This window comes from Dipteris shenzhenensis, chromosome 19 (assembly GCF_047967505.1).
Source record: "Dipteris shenzhenensis isolate YYH24624 ecotype China chromosome 19, Dip_SZ_1.0, whole genome shotgun sequence".
NCBI classification, from domain to species: Eukaryota; Viridiplantae; Streptophyta; class Polypodiopsida; order Gleicheniales; family Dipteridaceae; genus Dipteris; species Dipteris shenzhenensis.
The window spans coordinates 55360658-55386954 of record NC_141614.1 but is presented as its reverse complement, the minus strand read 5'-3'; the positions used below and the strand labels follow the sequence as shown (position 1 = coordinate 55386954).

Genomic DNA, 26297 nt, shown 5'->3' with positions numbered 1-26297 from the left:
TTATCTTGATCATCAGTTGGGCTTTTCAAACTTGAAACTTGAAAGTTAAGATTGAAATCTTGCTAGGTGATCACTCAACTCATCACTCTCTTCCATTTTCAAATCATTAAACTTGAGCTTCAAAAAGACTTTGGAGTTCATGATTTTATTACCAAATAACATCAAAAGGCGATCCCAAATCTCCTTAGCTGTTGACTTGAAGTCCACATGATGGATGAGAGAGTCGTCGTCCTCAACAACATCCCAAACTCCTTCACGCATAAGGAGTAGTTGCATCTTGGTTTGCCATGTGGGAAAACCTTCCCCTTCAACTTCTCCATGAGCAAGGAACTAGAAGACAACAAAGTCTTTATGGCAAAGACCTTGATGAAGGCGGACAGCAGGCTGAGATGAAGAACCAGCAAAGAAATAGGCTGGTCTCGAGCTTCAAAACACAACAGCCAACTCCTCGTATGCAAAAGAGCATATATAAATGCCTAGTGGTGCTCCAAATGTGAATCTGAATCAAGGAGCAGCAAATATGTGCCTTGAAATGTAGAACTGAGTGCTGCAGCAGGTCCAAACTTCTCAAAACAGCTCACCAGGGCACTCCAAAATGCAAAATCAGGCCTCTGAAGTGAAGGGCGGCTCGATCTTTGATGCAGAAAATAGCAGATGTAGATGTGCTGAAGGCCAAGAATCAATCCCGAAATGGTTCTCTAAGCCTCACAACAGGTCGTAAATGCAACAGCCTCCTCAGGAACCCTAAAATTGGCAATGAAGATCTCCAAACCCCGGCCTTGGAAACCACACGTGCAGGTGCGAGCTTGCAGAAACTGCAACCGGCAAGGAAATAGGCGCCTAAGAGCACCTAGTGCAATCGAAACAGCTCCAGAATGGCACTGTTGGAGGCGGTTATGGAGGCAACAAGCTATGGTGAAGGAGGCGGCTGTGCAGAAACCCTAGTCCGGTAGGAGCGGCTGAAAGAAGATGGCAGAATGAGACAAAATTGAGGCAGCTGAGAGGAGGAGACTGCATAGGCAGATTAGGGTTAGGACTGAAAAATGTTGATGATGTGGCAGGGCTGATTAGGGCAGGGCTGACTTGGCTCTGATACCATGTTTGAAACATGGTGTGAGTGAGAAAGAGAGGATAAATGTAGAAACCATGGAAGGCTTTCATTCATTCATCATCATCCTTAAAGAGATAAGTGAAGTACAAGCTTTATATAGGCTAAACACTCACACACTTGCACCAAGTTCCTATGGGATAAGTCCCATAGTGACATGTGGCATTCACACATGAACTAGTACTAGATCTCCTAGTACAACACATCACACATAACATCTCACACACACTCTTTGGCTATGATATCTCCAACAAGAAACGCATCATTTCACATTTAAGAGCTTTTGCTTCTAACGCTTTAATACATATCAACAAAGTAGATAGAACAAAGCTAGATCCGACACATATGACCCAAAGACAAAGAAGGTGGTGTGAGCAGAGATGTACATCCCCAAGAAATAGAGTCCAAGCCACAAATAACTGCACCAAAGCTCCAATTGTTCCCCCCCCGAGACCTAGGCTTGCTATTTAGAATGATACTCTCACTTGAAACCCAAAACGACCTCCGCTCTTCTCTCAGTGCAAAAGGATCTCCTAGCTATTCTAAAGACCTTCTCTCACCTTGAGGACAACAGGGTATGAGAGGGTAAGACAAGGCCCAAGTAATGCAATTAGCAATGTATATTCCCTTCTCTGCGAAATAGATGATCAACCAAGCAATGAGCAAGAGTGTGCAAATGCAAGAGGCTAGTTCTTGATGACGAGGCACACGCATAGTCAAACCGTGTCTTCACAAGCCCCCAAATTGAGGAGCTTGTGCATATCAAAACAGCGCCAAAGCGCTTTCAAATGGCGAAGCTAATGGAAGACAAGGATTATATAGCCTTATGGCCATGAAAAATAGATGGTGTACCTTCACGAAGGTTTATGGTGATCTCAGATGTTGAAGTCTGTTGAAAAACCAGACACTACAGGACTGTAACAAGTTTCTTTGACGGAGAAAATGCAAGCGCAGGAACTCTCATTGAACTGTATAGGTACCATGGACAGAAATCTTCTTGTCAGTTTTCGCCTTGGAATTTCTCTAGCTCCCTTGTTTGTCAGCCTTGCCGTGGATGCAGATTTTCTGCTTACAGATGAGACTATGGGCTGTTGCCCTGTTTTGATGGTGCTTTAGATGCAGGTCAGGTATGAAGGCTGTCACGTAGATGCTCTGTAAGCTCACCTTTCCTAGGGCTTCATTTGTTTGCAACTTCTTTTCATAGAAGGCCAAGATTCATAGTTGCTCCACTCCGATTCAATTCTTCAGCCACAGATAAGTCCGCCTTGCTGCCTCAGCTTTTCACTTGTCTGGCTTCCTTCTTGCAAATTGTTCCATTACTCACGCTGCCTAGTGCTTTATTGCATCAAGATGAGGATGCCGCTATTGTGTTGTGCTATCTCTAGGTTTGGTCTAGGGTTGTTGCCCCTAATTGAGTCATTGATTTATTTGCTAGAGATTGCAAATAGTGTCGATTTGCAGTCATGCTGGCAATTGTGTAACTTTGAGATTCACAGGTCTTCAATCCTGGCTCTGATACCATGAAAGAAAATAGAAACAGGGAGGCTTCCTAGACTGCAGTACCCTCCACAATTGCACAGGTAGGTATAGCTGCACACAATCAGCTTGCATCAAACACATCCATAGTCATTACTTTTTCCAACAATCATGGCTCACGAAGAAGCAACCGAAAATTGCATGCTCTTCTGCAAACGCTGAATACAGAGTGGCATGTTTGGCAGCTTACGAGTCTATTTGGCTCAGATGATACTGCAAGACGTGGGAGCTCTTCAAGAGGAGGTAACAGTGATCATGTGCAGCAACAAGAGTTGCATAGCGATTGCAAAGAACCCAGGACTCAATGCTCTGGAGCTACTTTGTTGCCCGACAAAGGATAACATCTCTGACATGTACACAAAGGCTCTTCATAGGGAGCAGGTGGAGCATCCCATTCGATGCAATGGCATTGGCCCACAAAATTATAAGTCTGATTACATGGTTTGTAACACGATGCCAGGCCTCTTTAAGGATCTGATTACGGATGCTCTTCTTATATGGCATTGCCTGGTCAGAGGTCAGCTTTATTTGAGCTTGTCAATTCTATAGGCTGCTTTGATGGACTTGGTAGAGATTCAAGGAAGCACGAGAGGAGTTGATTTTGGATTTCTTGTCTACTCTTAGACTGTTAGGGTCCAAGGATTAATGCTTGTGCAACCAAGGTTACCTATCACTTGATAAAGGGACTTTCTTTTTTAAGGAAAGGGACAAAATGTCTCATTTTCCTTAAAGGGTTATTCTCCTAAACTCTCTAGATTTTTTTTGTATTGTCTAAACCAAAGAGAGTAATGAGAGCTGCAGCCTATTGAGATTGTCCCAAAATGCAATCATTCTAATACAATGGCATGCAATGAAGTCACAAAAACACAATTGATCCCTCAATCCAAGTATGGGGTGGGGGGCAATCCTAACTTCAGTAAGACTGTAAGACAATCATGTATGTGTTTTCTTTATCCCTGTAACTCGTGTACACATTATAGTGCATATTCACATTCACAGCCTGTAGTTCCCAAAAGAAAAAGCGAATACATTTTCTCAATCAAGTCAATAAGCAAATGCAGACAGTGGGAAAGTATGTCAATTTAATCAAGTGAAAAAATGACCTTTGACCAGCAGAAACACAATGACACATTTTTTACAGCTCGTTTACAAGAAATTGAAGAACATTATGCTTATGAATACATGACACTATATACTTTTTGACATTGATGTGCTCTGTCCTCATCTGAGACATTTGCTTCCTTCACCACAAGATCATTTTATGTTACAGAAAAAACTATTTCCAAACCGCCCTTTTTAGACACTCCCTGTTTACTTTTATTCCACAGATCTTGAATTGCTGCTTTCCGCAATTACATGGCCCAAAGTATCTAAATGCTAGCTTTCCTTTAAAAACCATTGCGCAAGCACTTGCTAAAGTGGGTAGCCACAAGAAAGAAAAATTCATCCCGCAAGACGAGAAAAAAGAGAATGAAATAAACAATTTAGCACCTCATTCAAGAAAATAAAACCTCTATCACTTCGCATGAATCGATAGTCGTGAGCAAGCGCTATCATGCAGCCTCCAGCAGTTGCATGCCCACTGCACCAAGAGGAGATATGTAAATGTTCAAGAAACCAAATACCCACTGTCTCACTCGTGTCCTATTTACTTTTACTTAGTACAATTAATCCTTTCCCTGGGGAAAATAATAGTTGATATAACCCAGATTTGTCATGCTATGTAAACAAGCAACAAACAAATACCCACGTTGAAAATTTACAATACATCCATCTCAGCAAGCGAAACACACCCTTACATAGAAGAAGATAGCAATGACAAGTGCAGCAACTCTATTGATCAGGTCATAATTCAAAATATATAGCAGGCACCCTTCGCACATGTTCTGGCAGCAATCTTGCCACATTCTCACTGTCTATTTCAGAAACAGATCTACCCAGCTCTTGCCTAATGATCTCGCAGCCAATCTTAAGCATGTTCCGTTGACCAAAATTAAACATCATCATTCCAATCTCAACAATAACAAGCAGATGACTAAAACTCTTACCAGCTGGAAACTTTCATACTTTCATGCCTACACAATTGATAACAGGATATGCCTGAAGATAAGGAGAAACTACCAGACAGCAGCAATAGTTGGAAGGGGAAATGAGAGAACCCTCTTCAACAGCTTATGAAAGAGAATGATAAGCATCTGCATAAGACAGGTACCCATCAGAGATTCTCGAACAACCAATTAACCAACCAGATTGCGGCAGGACATATTCAAGGTTGCCAGTCAGTACCCATGCCTACCAAAGCTGTAATTAAGAGGTGATGAACGCATGCAGCCGGATTTCCACACTTGAGAAGACGTATTGGCCTAAATGAACACTACACATCATTTTCCAGTCAATGTTCCCTATAATGAAACAAAGGTCAGCGACTGAAAACCAATCACTCACTGTATGTTGGTCAGGGTTGTGTCTAAGAAAATCAAGATCGAGCCCATTGGAGAAATATTTTCCCTGCACAGATGAGCAAAAATCAACCATGATTATTTAAAAATTCAATTTCGTGCACATGCATCATTTGGCTACCCACAACCCATGCATGAAATTCCTCTCACACAATTAGCCTGCTAGAGTTTTTGGGAAGATATGCTATGAAACTTTGCAACCAAAAAAAACTTTGCAAACCAATGCAGAACATCAAATAACCTAATTTTTATAGCTCCAAGCAAGCAATTCATGTGATATAGATGGATCAAAATAGATAACACCGACTTTTAAAAAACACACAATTTCAGGACTACCACCAGAAGTCCGTCCTTCAATCTTACCACTGCCTCTCGTTGCAAGTTTGTGTGAAAAACTTGTAGGAAATTAGGCGGAAGATTCTTTGACATGGTATCAGATCCAGGAGGATTCTTCAAAATGATATCACAGCTAAGTCACGATTTAGAGGCAAAGAGATGACACATGGTATCAGATTCGGGAAGGTCACACTTGTTATGCGAGTCAAAAGAGGTGAGTGACCCCCAAGGGACCCAAAGATCGACACAAGCAACGATTAGAAGATAATCTAGAGGAAGAATGCACTGCGACTCACAACGCTTTCAAAACAACTGAAGGTGAGCAAAATGTCAGTTTTTTTTTCAATGAAGTATGATTGAAAACCGCAAGAGCAAGCTCTAATGCGGGAGTAGAACATGTCATGCATAAGAAGAAAATAAATAGCTCAAAAAGAGTTAACAAAAAATGAAGGTGGAGGCTGAAAATCCCACCTCAACCCTGAAGAAGACTCAGAGAAGAAGGGAGATCCTCTCCAAACTCTCAAGAAGATAGCCCTCCTGGCAGTAGTTGTCACGGGGGCGTGAAATTCTACGTACTTTAATGTACCACAAGACTGTGACAACTTTGGTTTTAAAAGTCCAAGCATGGGCTTAATAATGTGTAATTAAACGTGGCATGGTGCCTAGCACATAAGCGTAATTAATCCCTTGGCCCAAAGGCATTCCAAGGAATTAAAAGAGTGGTTGTTGGAAAATGATGATGTGGCATTTTTAATGGGCCCCCTAGAGAGCCATGTACCTTCAGTGGCCCCCCTGGAGTTCCAAGTGGCTCTAGTGCCTTCTACATGCTCCTTTGTCATTCCTGGACCTTCCTGGGCCTTCTAAACTTCACATGTGTGGTTTTCTCTCTCATCTTCTCCCTTTGTTGGAATTTTGGACTGGTTTTTCAGCCTCCTTCAGCTGAATTCCGTTTTTCTTCATAACTCCTCTCCTGTTTGGATTCCTCGACTTTTGTTTGGCCTGATGGCTTCCCCTCTGCCTCCCCTTCACAGTGATATGCTTTTCCCTCCATGCGTTTGGTAGAACGGGCAAGGCTGAGCACTTCTTTTGCTGGTCGAATTTGCAAAAGTGGCTTTTTCTGGACCTTTTTGCTTCTACAGCCTCCTGGGCCTCTCCTCTTGCAAAGCTACAGCTTTCTGTTGAATTTCGAGTGGTCCCACGCGCTGGTTGACTGGTTTTTCTCAGTTTTGGAGGACTTTCTAACGATGAAACTTCTCCAAAACCTTCTCAATGCATTCCTCTCTAAAGCACGCTTCTTTTGAGCCCAAGAACTCCCACTTCTTCGCGATAGAAGTGCTTCTTTTTGCATTTTTCAGTGGAATTCTTGCTGGTCGGCTCTTGTAAATGCTCTTTCTTCATGCCTTTGCACTCCTCTTTGGCTAAGAATGCAATTGGGCATTGGCTACTATGTCCTCTTGGCGATTGAAGACTTGGTTCGAGTTTTCAGGGCTTGGTGAGTTGTGATTTTGTTGCTGCAATTTCTTTTTGCCATAAGCTATTGGTTGGCCTCGTGTGCCACCTCGTTCTTGGATCACAGGTGCCCACGCAGTGCTACATGAGTCATTCTTTGGTTGAGTACTTTGCTGATTTTATTTTGGAGCTTTGAAAAGCTTTGTGAATGCCATCTGGAAACCACTCAAAGAGATTGCAGCTGGGGTGCAGTGTGATTGCACCTGGACAGCCAATGGAATTGCACTGGAAAAAGAGAATGCCTTTGGATTGAGCCTATGGGTTAAGTGCACTTATGTGATGGTGTTCTATGCTTGAAAGCCTTGCGAAGGCTCAGTGAATTGGGGCTGCGTGCTCAGTTGCAGGGAAGGTCTCCCAGATGCAACTTGTAATCATTTCACTACGAAATATAAAGAAATACTGAAAGGGGCGCCACGGTGTTTGGGGCCAATCGGGTGCACCTGTCTATGTTTGTTGAGCAGGGGCATTCTAGCCTCCATCCCATTTTCAGTGGTTTTGTTTGTGAACAAATAGGTAAATGCGAAATGGTGATCATGCAATGGTTAATGGTTGTGATATATGCTTTGTGAGCTGTAAATAAGTGCTGAAGTGATTAAAGGTTTAGTTCCACTGCCCTCTGAGTGATTAGAGGTCGGTTTCATTGGTTCCATTGCCGGGATACCACACACTCTTTCTCAAGAGATGGGCCTCGGTAGTTTGGTGGAAGGATATCTTTGCTGCACTTTTTTACAACTGAATATTACAACCATAAACATGGTGAGTACCCATGAGCAAAAGAGCTCCACAACTCCTGAAAGGAGAATGCAGGAAAGCCTTAATGATCTAGCTAGTGTACAACTGCAGGGAGCACAACAAATGCCTTTTGAGCAGGCCACACATGAAGCTACAACTGAGCTCAACGGTGATACTAGTTCTAGCAGTGAGTCAGATGATGCTACTATGTTGAATGCACAGCTTGCAAGTGCAGTGACTGCTTTGACTCAGCTTACTCAAAATTTGGCTCAGATTGTGCAAACAAATGCCAAGAAGAAGAAGAAATCAAGAAAGCACAAGCACGGAAAGAATGAGTACACACATGCATCAACTTCTCATGGCGGACAGCACACTCATGCATCAGTTTTCCATGAGGGACAGCCATAAAAAATGACTCAGAAAGTGACTTCCAAGAGAGAGGAATCCCCCAAAAGAGCACTTGAGAAAGAGGTACAAAAAGTACAGCCAGTGCAACAGTATGAGCAGCCAGCACAAGGCCTTGGTTTGGGTACTTCTACTCCTCAAAATAATAATGTGCAGTCCATAAATGCCGCTCAGCCACCTCAGCCGTATTTGAGGCAGCAACCAGAATATTTTGGTACAGATTCTATCTTTGATGCTATGTTGATTTCACCGCCAACTGGGCATAGAAAGCAAGCAATGTATGACAATGTGGGAATGCAGCTAGGCATGCAAGCCACAACATATGCTCCCATGCCTAATGTTCAGCCAAGCATGGCTCTCCCTGGTGAAGGGAATGCTGCAAAAATACAACCATCTTTGGGACAGCCAATATCAAATGTATATTGTCTGAGGGGGGGGGTTTCTTAACACTTCCGGAAGTATTACCGGAGGCCTAGGGCCACTGGTGCGAGAAGCGAGTAAGACGTGCCATAAGTGTCACTGTTGGTACGTAGGTGAGTGCTGTCGATGGTGTCAACTATGTGCAAGTGGTAGATGGTGTCAACTATGTGCAAGCGGTACAAGTGCTGAAGTGATGTGAGCAAGAAGAAGACCAAAGCGGAACAACATCATAAAGCCATCCCTCGACATGAACAGCAAGGAACTTCAACCACATGACACAGATCCGTTGTACCAAGTGAAGGGAGAGGAGGGGAGGAGAACACAACGTAAAGAGATTTGAGAGTAGCGAGAAGAGATGGGAAGTAGCATAACTCATTCGAGAGCAAGATGACTGATACACTCCCCGAAGATATACACGAGGCGAGCTCTTGACTCTAGCCTCTCACTCCTTCACTCCTGCCTCCCGTCCCTGCCAGAATGTCCCTCCCCTTTCCCCTTTCCCCCTCTTCACCTTCTCCTCCTCTGCTCCACCCCCCCGCTACCAATCTCCCCACCTTCTTCCTATTGGTTGCCTTCTTGCACCCTTAGCCATCCTTAGCCATTCCACCGTTTGTGGGCCGCTCTGTCCTTGATGGCTTCCGCAACACTCCAGCCTGTCCTGGGTCAGTGAATCCCGTGCTCCATGTATTCTCCTGCGCTCCTGACACTAGTTGGTTGAGAGGGTTGGTGCACCACCTATGCCTCTTAACTGATGGACTGCTTCCCATGTGCACCAACAGGTGTATCCCGCGTACCATTGCGCCAATACTTCCCTATGATTGACTTTGACCATGGTGAGTCGAGGTTGAGGTTTGGCACTCTTCAGTCATGTATTGCTTCCGTCATGTCCATGTCAAGTCCATGTCATGTCCAAGTCATGTCCATGTCAAGTCATGTCATGTCCAAGTCATGTCCATGTCAAGTCCAAGATGTGAACACATGTGAACACGCTGCGACTAGGTATGACCAAGGTCTAACAACTTGGCATGTTGCTGAGGTGACCATGACGTGACCCAAGTGTGACTCTTGGTGGGTCGCCATAAACTTTGAGTACAACAGATCCCCCGCCACTATCATTCACCGTCCCGGTGAATGACCGAGGATCTTGTGAGAGAAAGTTAGGTGTAAATTACAAATAAGAAAGTGACCTTGGGGTTGACATCCCAAAACTGAAAAGAAAGGGCTCATGGCCTTACAACTGTAAAACTGAAAAAAGAAACTGGCTCATGGCCATACAACTGTAAAACTGAAAAAAGAAACTGGCTCATGACCATACAACTCCAAACTCCTTATTTACATGAGAATCCAAATGTACAGAGTTCGCAAAAAGATATGCCGAACTAAAAGATCCAGGAGCTACTGCTTGCTGGATGAAAGTCAAGGAGGGGGAAGGGGTGGGTGGGGTGGGTGTGCTGAGGTTCCGGGGCTGGTCCTTGCCTCTTCCTCGACTGTGTCCATGAGGTTGCGGATGTCCTCATATTTGGATTTATACCTGTGGTAGCCAGACCTGTAATGTTCACATCGAGATTTGAGAGCAGCATTTTCATCTTGCAGCCCATGGAAGTTGTCCTGCAACTTGGAATGTGAAACTTGGAGATGGTCTTTTGCCTCGCGAATCTGCTTCATTTGACTCCGCACCACGTCCACCTGTTGATTCACAGTATGCTTATCGGCAGCCAGTGAGGAGTATCTGTCCTGTAGGGCGGCAAGCTCCCGCTGAATTTGAGCCTGTTGGGCTGAATGGTGGTCCTCCAAAACTTTCTTGGTGGCTGTCCACTCTGCCTCCTTTGCTACAAGACTTTGTTGAAACTCGTCGTGCTGAGTTTTCCACCCAGCTTCCCTTGCCTGTAGAGTTGCTCCCCACTCCGTTTTTTTCATTTGCAATGTTGTATCCCATTCTTTATGCATGCTGGCTACCTGCTTCTCATGTTCCAAGCGGAGGTGTTGCTTCTGTGACAGAAGCTTGCAAACCTGACCCGTAGTATTAAAGAGGGAGGCACCCATCTGAATGAAGTTGTCATCTATAATGCGTTGAGCCATATGAAGGGACCTTTTAACCCATGCATACCTGTCCCGATAGGTCATTCGGTCAGCCATGTCAATAAGTTCGCCATATTCCTCGAAGGCCGCTTTCATCCCCTCTTGCTCTAGGTCCTCTAGAGCTGCCACTGGAGCCAGTGTGTCGATGTCTAGGTAACAGCTTGGAGCTTGGGATACCTTCTTGTTGGAAGCGATTGTCTCTTGCAAGGGAAGTGTGAAAATTTGGTCCAAGTCCTCCTCCTCCATGCAAACAGAAGACCGCTTCCGCTTTAATGCATACAGCAGCCGTTTGTGTTCCTGGCTCTGTTCCTCTATCTGGGCCTCATGGGTGAATAGATTTCCCGAGGAGGTTGCGAAGTAGGTATCCAACATATCATTTTGAGGAAGTGGAGGACAATCCGCTGGAAAAGGTATCTTACCCCCAGCAAAAATAACCTCGCCAGGTCGAGTTTCCAGTAAGTCCTGTTCAGCAGCCTCCAGACTTGGTTCAGGGGTCAGTCGTCGAGACACCCGGGGTGGGGTCTTCGCATCACCAGTGGCTCCCAAAGTAAGATTCAGGTTCAATAACCTGTGTCGTTCTGATGCCTCTCCATCAAGAGATTCCAGGGCAGAGGTGCCAGCTGCCGTAACGGTGCCTGCTGTCGTACCTTCTGTGGAGGTATCCCCCTGAGTTGGGGGATTAATGTGCATATCTTTGCACCCTACTGACCCTGATGAGATGATTGGAGGGGAAATGGTCATGACTGCGGGTGAGGTAAGTGGTAATGTTCTGCCATGGTGGGTGAGACCTGAGGAGGGCAGGGGAGTGACCGGAAGAACATCATCAGGGAAATCACAATCTGCCTCGAAGGGGATGGATGGAGAGGCGACTCCTGCATGAGCAACTGATGGCAAAGCTCCAGAGGCTGGCCCAAGAGGGAATGGCTCAGAAACCTGTGCTACAGATGTGGGTGGAGCAAGAGTGGGAATGGAGACTGGAGATGCAGATGTGGAGGGAGCAAGAGTGGGAATGGGGACTGGAGAGGAAGAGAGGACAGAGACTGGTGCAGCAGAGGCCGAGGATGCTGGGGCCGCACGAAGGGCCAGTGGAGATGATCTCAAGTGGGGGATCATAGGAGCGGAGGGTGGGCGGTGAGGAGAGGATGAAGTATGTGAAGGTGGAGGAAAAAGTGCAGGCGTTGCAGCCCGCCACTGGTGCAAGAGGTAGGTGAGGTGAGGTCCACAAGTACATGTGTGTGTGCTTCGGCGTGTGCGATTTCGAACAGTGGCCCGGAATGTTGAATAAAAGAGAGATGCAAAATCATACTGAGTGATGGTGAAGAGAGCATTAAGAGCAGGACGGATACCTTTCGTGATGTAGTAATGCCCGGGTGCTGAATAGAAGCGAGTGAAGAAGTAGCGTGTGATCACTGCTTCTCTGCTCCCACCTTCCAAAACCTTTTTGCAATCATATCCCCTCCTGTTGGGTTTGCACTGTGAAAGGAATGACAGGAGATGTGGTGAATCGTCGGAAGGAGGCTGAATAGGGAGAGCAGGGAGCCCCATGTACTGTGAGACCAAATTGGGTGTGAGAAGCTGCCTGGAGCCCATGAACTCAAAAGTGTCTGTGACATAGTCGTAAGATCTGATGAATCCTGTACACAGTTCCACATCCACCGGAGGGAAGATGACCTTGTCGAACTCAGTGAGACTGAGGGTCTGGATCTCGGAAGATGACAATACGGAGGATAGTTTGAGGTTCGGATCCAGAAGAGGTTTAAACATAACCCGAACGTGGGAGAGGGGAGGGGTGGTTACCGAAGGGCTCTGTATCTCCGTTGGCCCACCCGACCCTTCTGAATGTGGTCTCCGTGCAGAGGGGGTGTAATCTGAGCCCCCATGGTTAGAAGAGGAGGCACTGGAGCTCTGGGAGTGGAAAAGAACCCCCCGCTGCTGTCTTGATTGCGGTGCCTCACCATCCGAGATGATAGTGATCTCCGGACCAAGATGGGAATGTATCGCTGATGAAGGCGGTCCTGCTAATGAAGTCGGCCCTACCGATGAAGTTGGCCTTGCTGATGGAAGTGGCTCTGCTGATGAAGTCGGCCTAGCTGATGTAGTCAGCCCTGCTGAGGCTGTAGGCAGGGGTGAGGTCATGTGCACTGCAGAGGCTGCCTGAGACGTCATGGCGGTATAGAAAGGAATGAAGAGCTTATCTCTGGGCAACCTTGGCTTATACTTAGACTTCTTGTCGAGCATGAAGAAGAACAAGAGGTAAAGTGTAAGCTAATGACGAAGCAGGAGAGGAAGCTGATGACGAAGCAGGAAGGTGAGTGATGACAAGGCAAGAAAGGAAGCAGGAAGGGAAGGGGGGCTGGTGACGAGGTAGGGGAGCTGCTGTCGAGGGCTTGAAGCAGGAAGGGAAGGGGAGCTGGTGACGAGGTAGGGGGGCTATATTCGAGGCGTTGGCAAGCCCACTGAGATAGAACGAGAGAGTGGGGTAGGTGGTGACAAGAGGGGGAGCTGATGGCGATGAGAAGGGAAGCTGATGGAGAAGCACGAAAGTTAGAAAGGAAGCAGGAAAGGAAGGGGCGTGAATGACGAGGCAAGAAGGAAGCTGGCCAGATGATAATCGAGAAGGGGAGTCGATGAGGAGGTCTAGAGAGGAAGCTTGCGAGGTGCTAGTGAGGAGGGGAGCTGGCCAGGTGATAACGGGAAGGGGAGTTGATGACGAGGTCCAGAGAGGAAGCTGGCGAGGTGCTAGTGAGAAGGGGAGCTGGCCAGGTGATAACAAGAAGGGGGAAGGAGAATTGCGATGAAGGTAGGGCTGCAGAGAAGGCGTTGGAGGGAAGGCTGGAGGGAAGGCTGCAGGGTTTTGCAAGATGGCGATGAAGGGAGAGCTGTAAGGTGGCGATGGAGGGAGAGTTGTAGGGTGGCGATGGAGGGAGAGCCGTAGGGTGGCGATGGAGGGAGAGCCTGCAGGAGAAGGAGGGGTGCAGGAGAAGGTGTTGGAGGGGAGGCTGCAGGCTGCAGCAGGAGGGTTGCGATGATAGTCTACAGGAAATATGCGAGGGGGGGGGGGGGGGGGCTGCAGGAGACTACGCTGGAGGGAGAAGGAGGGAGGCTGCAGGAGGAGGAGGGAGGCGGCAGGAGAAAGCGCTGGAGGGAGAAGGAGGGAGGCTGCGGAGAAGGAGGGAGGCGGCAGGAGAAAGCGCTGGAGGGAGAAGGGGGGAGGCTGCAGGGAGAAGGAGGGAGGCTGCGCTGGAGGGAGAAGGAGGGAGGCTGCAGGAGAAGGAGGGAGGCGGCAGGAGAAGGAGGGAGGGAAGGCTGTTGCGATGACACAGGAGATATGCGATGGAGGGGGAAGGAGAGAGGCTGCAGGAGAAGCGTTGGAGGGAGGCTGCAGGAGAAGGAGGAGGCTGCAGCAGGAGGGACGATGCTGTAGAAGATATGCGATGGAGGGGGAAGGAGGGAGGCTGCAGGAGACTGCGCTGGAGGGAGAAGGAGGGAGGCTGCAGGGAGAAGGAGGGAGGCTGCGCTGGAGGGAGAAGGAGGGAGGCTGCAGGAGAAGGAGGGAGGCGGCAGGAGAAAGCGCTGGAGGGAGAAGGAGGCTGCAGGAGAAGCGTTGGAGGGAGAAGGAGGGAGGCGGCAGGAGAAGGAGGGAGGGGAGGCTGCGTATGATTTCGTAGGCTGCAGGAGAAGGAGGGAGGGGAGGCTGCGTATGATTTCGTTGTCTGGAGGGGGGGGAAAAATAGCCATAAATATAGAACGAAGAGATCCAACTTTAGAAAAGTAAGCCAAAATTAGCATGAGTGGCTGCAAGATGCGGTGGAGGAGGTGGATGAGCTGATCCCAAGGATCCACGCTGAGTTTAGCCAGATGCTAAATATAGCAGTGGTTGGAATTAGGAGAGTTTAGCCAATGCTAAATATAGCACTGGTTGGGATTAGGAGAGTTTAGCCAGATGCTAAATATAGCACTGGTTGAAATTGGGAGATAAAGGACAGACGCTGAATTTGGTGGCTAAATATAGCCTTGGTGGGAGGGGGTAGGTGAGAGAAAAAGCGGTGTGGGCAAGAGGAAATATTTGAATGAACACGGTGGGAAAATTGGAGTTTGAATTTTACTCTCTCTCTTGGATAGGATATTGCATCAGGGTGTTATAGAGGCTGAATGAAGCTGAAGGAGGGATGAACCAAGGGTGAACCAAGGATGAACAAGGGGTGACCTAGGAGTGAACATGGGTGACCTAGGAGTGAACATGGGTGACAGAGAGGTGAACATGGGGAATTGACATAGGAGTGAACAGGGGTGACCTGGAGGTGAACAGGGGTGACCTGGAGGTGAACATGGGGAATTGACATAGGAGTGAACAGGGGTGACCTAGGAGTGAACATGGGTGACAGAGAGGTGAACATGGGGAATTGACATAGGAGTGAACAGGGGTGACAGAGAGGTGAACAGGGGTGACCTAGGAGTGAACATGGGTGACAGAGAGGTGAACATGGGGAGTTGACATAGGAGTGAACAGGGGTGACCTAGAGGTGAACAGGGGTGACCTAGAGGTGAACAGGGGTGACCTAGAGGTGAACATGGGTGACAGAGAGGTGAACATGGGGAATTGACATAGGAGTGAACAGGGGTGACCTGGAGGTGAACAGGGGTGACCTAGGAGTGAACATGGGTGACAGAGAGGTGAACATGGGGAATTGACATAGGAGTGAACAGGGGTGACCTGGAGGTGAACAGGGGTGACCTAGAAGTGAACATGGGTGACAGAGAGGTGAACATGGGGAATTGACATAGGAGTGAACAGGGGTGACCTGGAGGTGAACAGGGGTGACCTAGGAGTGAACATGGGTGACAGAGAGGTGAACATGGGGAATTGACATAGGAGTGAACAGGGGTGACAGAGAGGTGAACATGGGTGACCTAGGAGTGAACATGGGTGACAGAGAGGTGAACATGGGGAGTTGACATAGGAGTGAACAGGGGTGACAGAGAGGTGAACATGGGTGACCTAGGAGTGAACATGGGTGACAGAGAGGTGAACATGGGGAGTTGACATAGGAGTGAACAGGGGTGACCTAGAGGTGAACAGGGGTGACCTGGAGGTGAACATGGGTGACAGAGAGGTGAACATGGGGAATTAACATAGGAGTGAACAGGGGTGACAGAGAGGTGAACAGGGGTGACCTAGGAGTGAACATGGGTGACAGAGAGGTGAACATGGGGAGTTGACATAGGAGTGAACAGGGGTGAATAAATAGAAATTCAACTAATAGGAATGGAAATCCTTATCCAAAGAGAGAGTCAATGTGGATGATACTTCTTTACCCGTGAGCGATTTACAGGTGCTGGTAACTTCTTGCCCTCCAAGGTGGCCAAATAAACCCCTCCACTGGGAATAATCCTTGTGATAAAGAAGGGCCCTGTCCAACCACTGACAAATTTGGGTTTATGTTTCAGAAACTTACTGGAATATAACAAGACTAAGCTGCCAACTTGGAATTCCCTCTTCCTGAGATTTCTGTCATGCCATGCCTTCTGCCTTCTTTGCCAGACTTCTTGAGCCAGGATCGCTTCACGACGATGTTCATCCAAGGCTTCAAGATCCCATAATCTCTCAAGTGTGCATGCCTCCAAGTCATCATCCATCTCTGCCATGACCCTAGTGGTCTTCATGTGGAACTCATAGGGCATAACCGCCTCCAAGCCGTAAACTAGCTGGAAGGGTGAATATCCAGTGCTAGCCTTGTATGCGGTTCTGTAAGCAAAAAGAGCAGCGGGTAGTAGAATATCCCAATCTGCCAAGGAATGAAGGCATAACCGAGCCACAATATGAGACATGGTTCGATTGGAGCTCTCGGCCAAACCATTGGCTCGAGGGTAGTATGAACTAGAGGTCTTGTGAACAATTTGCAGTTGGGTGATGAGGTCAGCGATGACGTCATTGAGAAAGTGGGTACCTCTGTCACTCATCAATTCCACAGGACATCCAAACCTAGAAATGATTTGATCATACAAGAATGAGGCCACAACTTGAGCAGTGCAGGTCTTCGCGGCCTTAGCCTCCACCCATTTAGTGCCATAATCAGTAGCAATCAGAGCATACTTGTTCCCTCTTCGAGTTGCAGGAGAGATGGGTCCAACAAAATCCAATCCCCATCTATAGAAGGGGGGTACAGGGCTGGATGGCTGAAGGGGAAGGTACTCCCGTCGGGTAGGCTTCGGCCCCCCTCTTTGACATGAGTCACAGCGGCGCACATAAGCATAGCAGTCTTGGAATAGCTTTGGCGACCACAACCCAGAGCGCATTACCTTTCTAGCAGTGGCCTCTGGTGCCATATGACCTCCCCCCATTCCTGAGTGAGCCTCCTGAAGGATGTCTTGTGTTTCATGAGGGAGCACACACCTCCTCAATATGTGGTCCTTCCCCAACTTGTACAGCTGACCCGCGATCAGTTTGAAAGGAGCAGCCTGAAGAATCTGCCTCCGCTTTTGTGCTGGAGTTAACCCTTTGGAGAACTCCCCTGTAGACAACAATTGTACAATGTTTGCATACCATGGGGGAAAGCTATCCACAGCAAACAGGCAGTCATCTTTTGGTACTGTGGCATCGACACGGAAGAGGCCTGCATCTGGAAGGTCATCATCAACTCCTATGGCTGCTTCACCTGAAGAGATCCTTGACAAGTGGTCTGCTGGTTGATGTAATCGGCCTGCTCTCACTAGGATGTCAAAGTCAAACTCTTGAAATAGAAGAATCCACCTACTCACTCTCCCCCCAAGCGTTGGTTTGTTCAGTAAGTACTTGAGAGCTTGATGATCAGTAATGATGATAAATTTACTGCCCAAGAGATAGTGCCGATACTTTGTCATGGCATAGACCATGCCCAAGCCTTCGCGTTCAGTGGTGCTATAGTTTCTTTCTGCTCCATTGAGTTGTCTGCTTGCAAAGTACACAGGCAGGTCGAGTTTGTGCTCTTCATCTGGTTGGGCCAATATCGCCCCAATGGCCAGCCCACTTGCATCTACATGCACATGAAAAATGATATCCCATTGAGGTTGCCGCAAGATGGGTGCCTTTACTAGACGATCCTTGAGGTTGTCAAACGCCAGTTGTTGAGGTGCCGACCAGTTGAAGGACTGCTCCTGCCGAAGGAGTTCCGTCAACGCCACCGCTATGTCGGCATAGGACCTGATGAATCTTCTATAATAACCCACATGTCCCAAAAAAGACTTGACTTCTCGGGGTGTGCGAGGGATAGGCAAGGTCAATATCACTTCCACCTTTGCTGGGTCCGTGGTCATTCCCTTAGCTGAGACGATGTGGCCAAGGAGGACCCCTCGCAAGGCGAGGAAGAAGCATTTGTCCGGATTCAAGCACAACCTAGCTTCTCTGCACTTATTAAAAACCCACCTCAACTTACTCATATGATCAGTCTGAATAGCAGGTTCGAGGTGAGAAGCATTCTTACCATTGAACACAGAGAAGTCATCTAAGAATACCTCAAGGAACTTTCCGATGTTCTCTTGGAAGAGTTTGGTGACAAGACGTTGAAACGTGGCCGGTGCATTGCATAGACCAAAAGGCATCATCCGGTAAGCATAAGTTCCCCATTGGGTGACGAAGGTAGTCTTTAACTGATCTTGCTCTCGCACCCGAACCTGGTTATACCCACTGTATCCATCCATGAAGGAGTAGAGAGCATGACCAGCTACGGTTTCAAGCACCCTGTCAGTGAAGGGGAGAGGAAACCTATCCCGACGTGTGGCGGTATTCAAACTCCTATAGTCGACACAAACTCGGAGTTTTCCAGTCTCTCTTTTGGGTACCACTACGATGCCACTAAGCCATTCGGAGTAGTCAACAGGGTAGATCAACCCTGCTTGCTCCATCTTTTGAATATCAGCATGGACAGCCTTGCCATAGTTAGGATTCATGCGATATGGTCCACTGATCACCGGCTCTGCTTCCGGATATAGATCGATGCGATGTTCCATGAACTCAGTGGGTACTCCCTTTAAATCCTTATATGACCAGGCAAAGACATCAACATACTCTTGAAAAAAATCAGACAATGCAGCAAGGAGATAGTCATGTTCCCAGACCCAACTGGCTACCTTAAGATGTCGCGGTTGGTCTTCTGTCCCTATGTTCAGATACCTCCAATCCCTGGCATGGTCAACCTGAGGTATGCTTCCTGATGCGGAGTTGTTCGGTTCTTCTACTCCCACTGCTGGGTGCGCAGGAGAATCATCTAGAGAAAAATTCCCCACTACTACTTCCATCCAAGAGCTCGGATAGGACGGTTGGGTGTGTTCTGGAAATGGTTGAAATGTAGAGGCAACAGTTGGGCCCATTCTCTTCTTTCCTTTTTGTGCTTGCTTGAGCATTCCTCCATATGGTAATCCAACCACCTCGTATGTAGTGTCATGAACCTCCTGTGTTGTTGGGGAGTCAGCTTCTGACATATATAAGTCGAGTAGAACAAGGTCCGCGACATCTTCTTCTCCCTGTATGCTGTGGGCTTGCCTTGAAGGTCTGAAGTTCCAGACTCCAGTGTGAATGTGGACGGCTCCTTCAAATTGACCGGCCTCTTGACCCCTCCTAGGTTGGTCAGATTGCATAATGGATTCAATAACCCTTCCAAGAGTTATTTCCGGTACCTCCTGCCTTTGAGTGACATCAGTAAGTAGGTGATCATCCTCTTCTTCTTCAGATCCATGAGTATATGCGCCAATACCATCATTGTGCTCAGCCAGCCTATGATCTATGTGGTCATCGTCTTCTTCCATAGATTCATAAGTGTTCTCTTCAGGTCCATCGTTATGCTCCGCTCGCTCATCATCTTCTTGCATAGGATCCTCTTCCTCCTCTGTTGTGATCCCATGGTCATTTTCTTGGTGTGAGGCATCCATGTCGTGTGCATCCATTGCTTCCATTGCTGCTTCATGGTCTTGTCTTTGAGTCACCCTGGTGGCCTCCTTACCACTTGGTCTGGTACTTGCGGACATCATTCGCTGATACATGTGGGGATTATTAAGAAGGCCAAAAGGCATCCGTTCATACATGAGATCAGCCAAACCAGGTGGGGAAGAGGCTTCCTGGCTCACCTCTTGCTCATTCCGTGAAGTACCAAAATGGGCTTCAGGATCCTCTTCTGGACACAACTCCACCATGTTGATGGCTAAGGATCCCAGGGCCCCCATCCAATCCAAGATGACAGCTTCTTCCTCATCTGGTCTAGCATGTTCCAACAAGTACGTCAAGCTCTCACCAACATCTCGTGCCGCTGTTACATCGGTTTCACCTTGGAAGGGTGAGTCCTCCTCATAGGCCAACTCTTCTTCCTGTAGGGGCCAATCCCCAAGTGCCCATCGCTCCTCTTCCACCCCTTCTTCTTCTTCAAAATCCTCTTCCCCAAGTTCCACAGGTCGGTGGCGGGCCCTTCCACTAACCATGTCTATTTCTAAGGATGTGGATCCCAAAGGTAGTCGAACTTCATCACTTGACCAATCTTGAATAGCCTTTGCTGAGCGTAACCATGGTCTTCCAAGAAGTAGAGGATAAGTCTGTTCACCCTCTGTCATATTAAGTACAACAAAATTGGACAGGAATGTAACTCCCCCAATCTTCATGTGAACACCTTTTACAGCCCCCATAGGCTTCACCTTGCGTTGATCCGCCATGCGTACTTGGAAATGTACGTCAGTTGTCAATTTCAAACCCAGTTGTTGAAGAGTACCTCTCGGCATGATGTTTACTGCTGCCCCACCATCCAAGAAAACATCTTTCAGCTCCACCCCATTGATCTCCACTGCGAGCTTGGGACTTTGTTCACATGTGAGGGCAGCATAGGCTGAGCAATTGTCTAGTGTTACTCCATCTTGAACTGTTACTGTCTCTGGTGTGGGTCCGCCCTGAACAGATCCCCTTTGGCGCCCTCCTGGCATGCGATTCACAAATGCAATAGTCTGATGCTTGATATGTGGAGACAATTGACAGAGTTGTCGTAAGGTGATGTTGGGCCTAAAATCCATCAAGTCATCCATCAAAGAATAGGGCTGGACAGTAGCAGCAATCTTTTGTGCCTTCATCCGCCGAGCTTCTGGCCGAGGGTCGAAGCTTACGCGAGGGAGAGGAGGTGCCTCTGGATTCTCAGTCAATATTTCCTGTGGTGACTCTCCCATCACCCATTTCCCCTTTTCTTTGGCATTACTAGGCTTCACCCCTTTTTCCTTCTCTTGCTTCATTGTACTTCCTGAGTGGAAGGTGGATGGGCCTGCCTGCGACTCTTCACGTTTTTGCCCTGAAGTTGTCACTTCTGTTGCAAACCTCACTATTTTGGACTTGCGGGAAGGAAACTGAGGTGTGACTCCTTCATCTTCAGAACTAAATTGAAGATCTTTGGTGACACTCCTGATCACCTCCTGATACCTTGAAGGCATAGATTGCTCACTTGGAGCTGAGGTAGTTTTAGAGCTATTGATAGGACTTGATGGCTGTGGGGCCCCTCGGGTCCTTTCTAATCCAGTTACAGGAGAGGACAAGGGCGATGTAGTCTTGTGCCCACTGTCCACCTTGGAGGAAGGAGGTGGGGATGCTCTTCTAGTGACTGAGCTGCTGTTAGTTGGTGATGAGGCCTCCGATATTGATTTTGAATCATCCTTACTACTGTCACCCTTCATTTGTGACCTAGTCACAGCTCCCAACACTGCACCAATCAAATGGGGTTTGTCACCCTCCCCCGCCACTACTACATCAACCATGTTGACTTGCGATGTTAATTCCCTTCTGCCATTGGGACAATCTCTGGTGTAGTGGTCATTTGTGTTGCACTGTGTACAAGAGGGTCCCCCAAATGGTTGTGTACAATCATCTTGGTAGTGGCCATACTCGCCACATCTATAGCACATGATGGGCCTGCGAAAGTTGGTACCTCTGCCTCCACGTCCACCTCGGAACCCACCCCGTCGACCGCGAACATAAGGGGATCCATATCCACCCCCTGACATAGGTGGTTGATACTGTGCATAGTAGGGCGGAGGGTAGAAGTATGGAGCCCCAAATTCACTAGGAGTAGGAGCTTGGAGCAAAGAAGGATTAGGAGGATTAGGAAGTAGTGGAGGTGGAATGATAGGGTGGGTGGGTGGTTCAGGTGCCTTCACAGGGGCTGAAGCTAGGGGTACTGGCCCTGAAGTGGTCGGTGCAGCTTTGTTGATTGTAGCCACCAGTGGCTCCCCAATTGGATACTCCGGCAGAAGCTTCCTCAACCCCTTAAGATACCTGCACTCGGAGGCATCATGTCCGTGAATTTCACAAAATGTGCAAAAGGAGGTTGGGGTGGGTACCTTACGCTTCGATGGACATTCCCAGTAGCCATGGCCAGAACCCTTGCAGTCCGTGCACCAGAGACCACTTCTTATCTGAGCTTCAAAGGGTGACGGTCCATCCACTTTTGTTCTGTCTTTCAGACCTTCTTTGATTTCTTCTAATTCCTTCTTGAGTTGCTGCCATGCCTGTGAGCCCTCTTCTCTCGGAAGTTGGGCGGTCTGAGCGGGTGTTGAGGCGAAACTTAACTGGGACCGTTCCATCTTCACCGCTTCCCTCAGAAATTCTTGTAGTGAGGCATGCTCAGGAAGTTTGTCAACCAGCCTTATAGCAATAGTGGAGGGTAAAGCCTTCAAAAACCACCCCTTCATGACGGCGTCATTGGGTGGCACCGACATCTTTGCCGCCAAGACCCTCATCCTTGTGTACATCTCAGAGATGCTCTCTCCAGGCTTCATGGTGTCAGTGGATAACTCTTGGACAATCATGTGTTCGAATTTTTCCAACTTGAAAGTGCGTAAGAATTCCTCCCTTAGGTCTGTCCACGTCTGGAAGTGGTCCGGAGGAAATTGACTGTACCATACATCCGCAGCATCCTCCAATGACGAGGGAAAGATGTGAAGGAACGCATGCTCATTCTCCACACCTTTAGCTCTACATGCTGTGAGGAACTTCCTCACATGAGCTTCCGCATCTTCATGGAGGTGGCCTTTGAACTTTTGAGTCTTCACGTGGACCTTGTTGAGTAGCTCGAGAAGTCTCGCTCTGTCTGGAGGACTGAGAACGGCCGTCCCCACCCGAGAGGTTGGAGAGGGGGCCATCCCCACCCGAGAGGTTGGAGAGGATGCAAGAGTTGGAGGGAGTCCCGATGGGGCTGTAATGAGTGTTGGTGCTCCCGAGGAGGAGACCACCCCGACAACCCCTCCTGTGGAGGACCACAATGGAGATGTCACTACTGATGTAGTCATAGAGGAAGTGTACCCAGATGGTAGGGCGTAAGTGGGGGGTCTCGGTGTTGCAGAGGGAAAGGGTGAGAACATGGAAGATGTGGGGGTGAAAGAGGATGGGAGAGCATTTGGGAAAGAGAGGGACGGAGTTGAAGTCATGGATGAGTAAGCAGAAGGGAAGGAAGAAGGTGATGGAAAAGGCAACACCGGTGTGGATGGAAAGGGAGATGAAACCATCATGGCAGGTAAAGGCATGGCCGGAGCAAAAGTACCCCCCAATGGAATAGATATAGAAGAGGGATTAGCTAGGAGCCCGGAGCTATGCGTAACAGATGAGGTAGCAGCTTGTCCACAAGAGGTTGAGGTGGGAGCAGATGGAGTCACCACTCCGGTAGAAGAGGTGCTTGATGAAGACATCGTTGCAGGAGGAGGAGAGGGGCTGCCTTGACCTTGATGAGTCCCTGAGGAGTCCTCGTCCTTAGTACCCTCTTCTTTCACCTGTTCTCCGCTTTGCACTTCTTCTTCTCCGGAGTCCGGATCTGACCACCAGGGTTCTTGTTGGTCCAAGTCAATGAGAGTGTCGATGAAGTTACTTGCTCTGGCTACTGCTCCAATGGGCTCACTTTGTGCTCGAGTTGAGGACTTCGCAAACTTTCGTCGCACGTAATGCTTCTTGTACCTAGTTTGGTCTGCCGGAAGTCTTTTCTCCACTCTCCTCAAGTACCTCCTAGTTCTCTCACTAGCTCCTTCAAGTGTTTCAGAACTACTCGGCATAAGACCTCTCTCTAGGACTCTAGATCACCACTTCACTCGTGCTACTCAACACCAGCAGTGTCCCACCGTGATCGCCATAACCTGTCTGAGGGAGGGGGTTTCTTAACACTTCCGGAAGTATTACCGGAGGCCTAGGGCCACTGGTGCGAGAAGCGAGTAAGACGTGCCATAAGTGTCACCGTTGGTACGTAGGTGAGTGCTGTCGATGGTGTCAACTATGTGCAAGTGGTAGATGGTGTCAACTATGTGCAAGCGGTACAAGTGCTGAAGTGATGTGAGCAAGAAGAAGACCAAAGCGGAACAACATCATGAAAGCCATCCCTCGACATGAACAGCAAGGAACTTCAACCACATGACACAGATCCGTTGTACCAAGTGAAGGGAGAGGAGGGGAGGAGAACACAACGTAAAGAGATTTGAGAGTAGCGAGAAGAGATGGGAAGTAGCATAACTCATTCGAGAGCAAGATGACTGATACACTCCCCGAAGATATACACGAGGCGAGCTCTTGACTCTAGCCTCTCACTCCTTCACTCCTGCCTCCCGTCCCTGCCAGAATGTCCCTCCCCTTTCCCCTTTCCCCCTCTTCACCTTCTCCTCCTCTGCTCCACCCCCCCGCTACCAATCTCCCCACCTTCTTCCTATTGGTTGCCTTCTTGCACCCTTAGCCATCCTTAGCCATTCCACCGTTTGTGGGCCGCTCTGTCCTTGATGGCTTCCGCAACACTCCAGCCTGTCCTGGGTCAGTGAATCCCGTGCTCCATGTGTTCTCCTGCGCTCCTGACACTAGTTGGTTGAGAGGGTTGGTGCACCACCTATGCCTCTTAACTGATGGACTGCTTCCCATGTGCACCAACAGGTGTATCCCGCGTACCATTGCGCCAATACTTCCCTATGATTGACTTTGACCATGGTGAGTCGAGGTTGAGGTTTGGCACTCTTCAGTCATGTATTGCTTCCGTCATGTCCATGTCAAGTCCATGTCATGTCCAAGTCATGTCCATGTCAAGTCATGTCATGTCCAAGTCATGTCCATGTCAAGTCCAAGATGTGAACACATGTGAACACGCTGCGACTAGGTATGACCAAGGTCTAACAACTTGGCATGTTGCTGAGGTGACCATGACGTGACCCAAGTGTGACTCTTGGTGGGTCGCCATAAACTTTGAGTACAACATATATAAAGAATTTAAGGATGGTGGTTCTCATGTCAAGTTTGAGACATATAATGGAGTACTGGACAGGTACAAAGCCCTCACATTAACAGTTTGATGCTGCATTTCTTGGGGGTTTGTTTATAGAAGCATCCAAGATGAGAAAGGTTGCCACATTTTTGAAAGGCAATGCACTTAAGTGGTACACCAACCTTATGCTTCATGGAGATGCACCTGCTACTTGGCTGGAATTTAAGCAAGTGTTCTCTTCTACTTGGCTTACTCCAACTTTTGAAGTTGAAGTTGGAATTTAAGCAAGTGTTCTCTTCTACTTGGCTTACTCCAACTTTTGAAGTTGAAGTACTTTCACACTGGCATGACTTGTCATACAAACTTTGCAAGAATCTTGATGATTACACCCAGATGTTTTGGGATGTTTTGCTGCCATTGAGCTCTTACAGGCATGTTTCTTTGAAAGAGCAAATAGAGAGGTACTGTAGTGGATTGCCTAGTGAGCTACGTGATTATTGCATCAAAACCAAGGTGGGTTCTATGACTCAATTAATTGAGAATTCAAGGACAGCATATGCATGGATGTAGGAGAAGAATTTGGGCTTTATGGACAGGAAGAAAGAAGACAACAAACGGGCTGCCAAACACCAGGATAAGGACATCAAATCTGAAAATAAAAATTATGGCAAACGACCGTTTCAAAAGGGAGGAAAAGCCCAATTCAAAGCTGGTCAAAGGCATGGACAGCCTAATAAACAGCCCCGTACCAAGTTATCTGATGAAGAGAAAAAGTCACTCATGGAGCAAAACAAATGTTTTATATGCAAAGGAGAGGGACACTGCTCTTATGATTGCCCATCCAAGAAAAGAGACAGGTCAGATGATGATAAGAATGGTGATAAACAGGCTGATCGGAAGGGCAAAAGGCCTAAACCTTCCGCAGGACTTCTTCCAGATGTGATTGGGAGTTTGCCACATGCACATGATGAAGAGGAAACGAAAAAGACTGCGATGTGCAGAGCATGGGGAAAAATCAGAAATCAGAATTGTTTGTTTTTCTTTGATTCTGGGGCAAAGGCGAATTTCATAACTCCTGATATGGCAGGAAGGCTTGGCATCAAGCCTGAGGAAATGGGGCCATCCGGCATGTGTGATATGGCCAACCCTGAACTCAACACACCTGTCACTCCTATCATTGGCAAGTTGAGGATGCATATCCAGGGATATCAGGATGTAGAGGACTTCTACATTATGCCTTTGCCAGAGTGTGATGCTTTGCTTGGGATACCTTGGATATACAGGGTGGGGACTGATGTGCAGATGAGAAACAAGAAGATTTCTTTAACTCATAGAGGCAAAAATCATGTACTTGATATGAAGTTGAAAGGGGAGTCCATCCCTATAGTTTCAGCTTCTTGTATTTCCAATGTAATAAAGCGTCATATTTCAGCATACTTGATTTTTGTCAAAGAGGACAGCCAACCAGTTCAGGAAGGCTCTACTCTTTTT

At 47.8% G+C, this 26297-nt stretch overlaps 1 protein-coding gene across 1 annotated transcript in view; it reads right to left on the bottom strand.

The window, feature by feature from the left end:
• The window catches only part of LOC147890661 (enoyl-CoA delta isomerase 1, peroxisomal-like), a 92048-nt gene that overhangs the window by 25578 nt on the left and 40173 nt on the right, over positions 1 to 26297 (bottom strand). Inside the window, exons 4-6 of the mRNA XM_087390879.1 lie at positions 5090 to 5152; positions 4766 to 4839; positions 4136 to 4226 (exon numbers count right to left, since the gene is read on the bottom strand). Of these exons, the coding sequence (XP_087247005.1) occupies positions 4136 to 4226; positions 4766 to 4839; positions 5090 to 5152 (228 nt within the window). The remainder of the gene's footprint in view (positions 1 to 4135; positions 4227 to 4765; positions 4840 to 5089; positions 5153 to 26297) is intronic.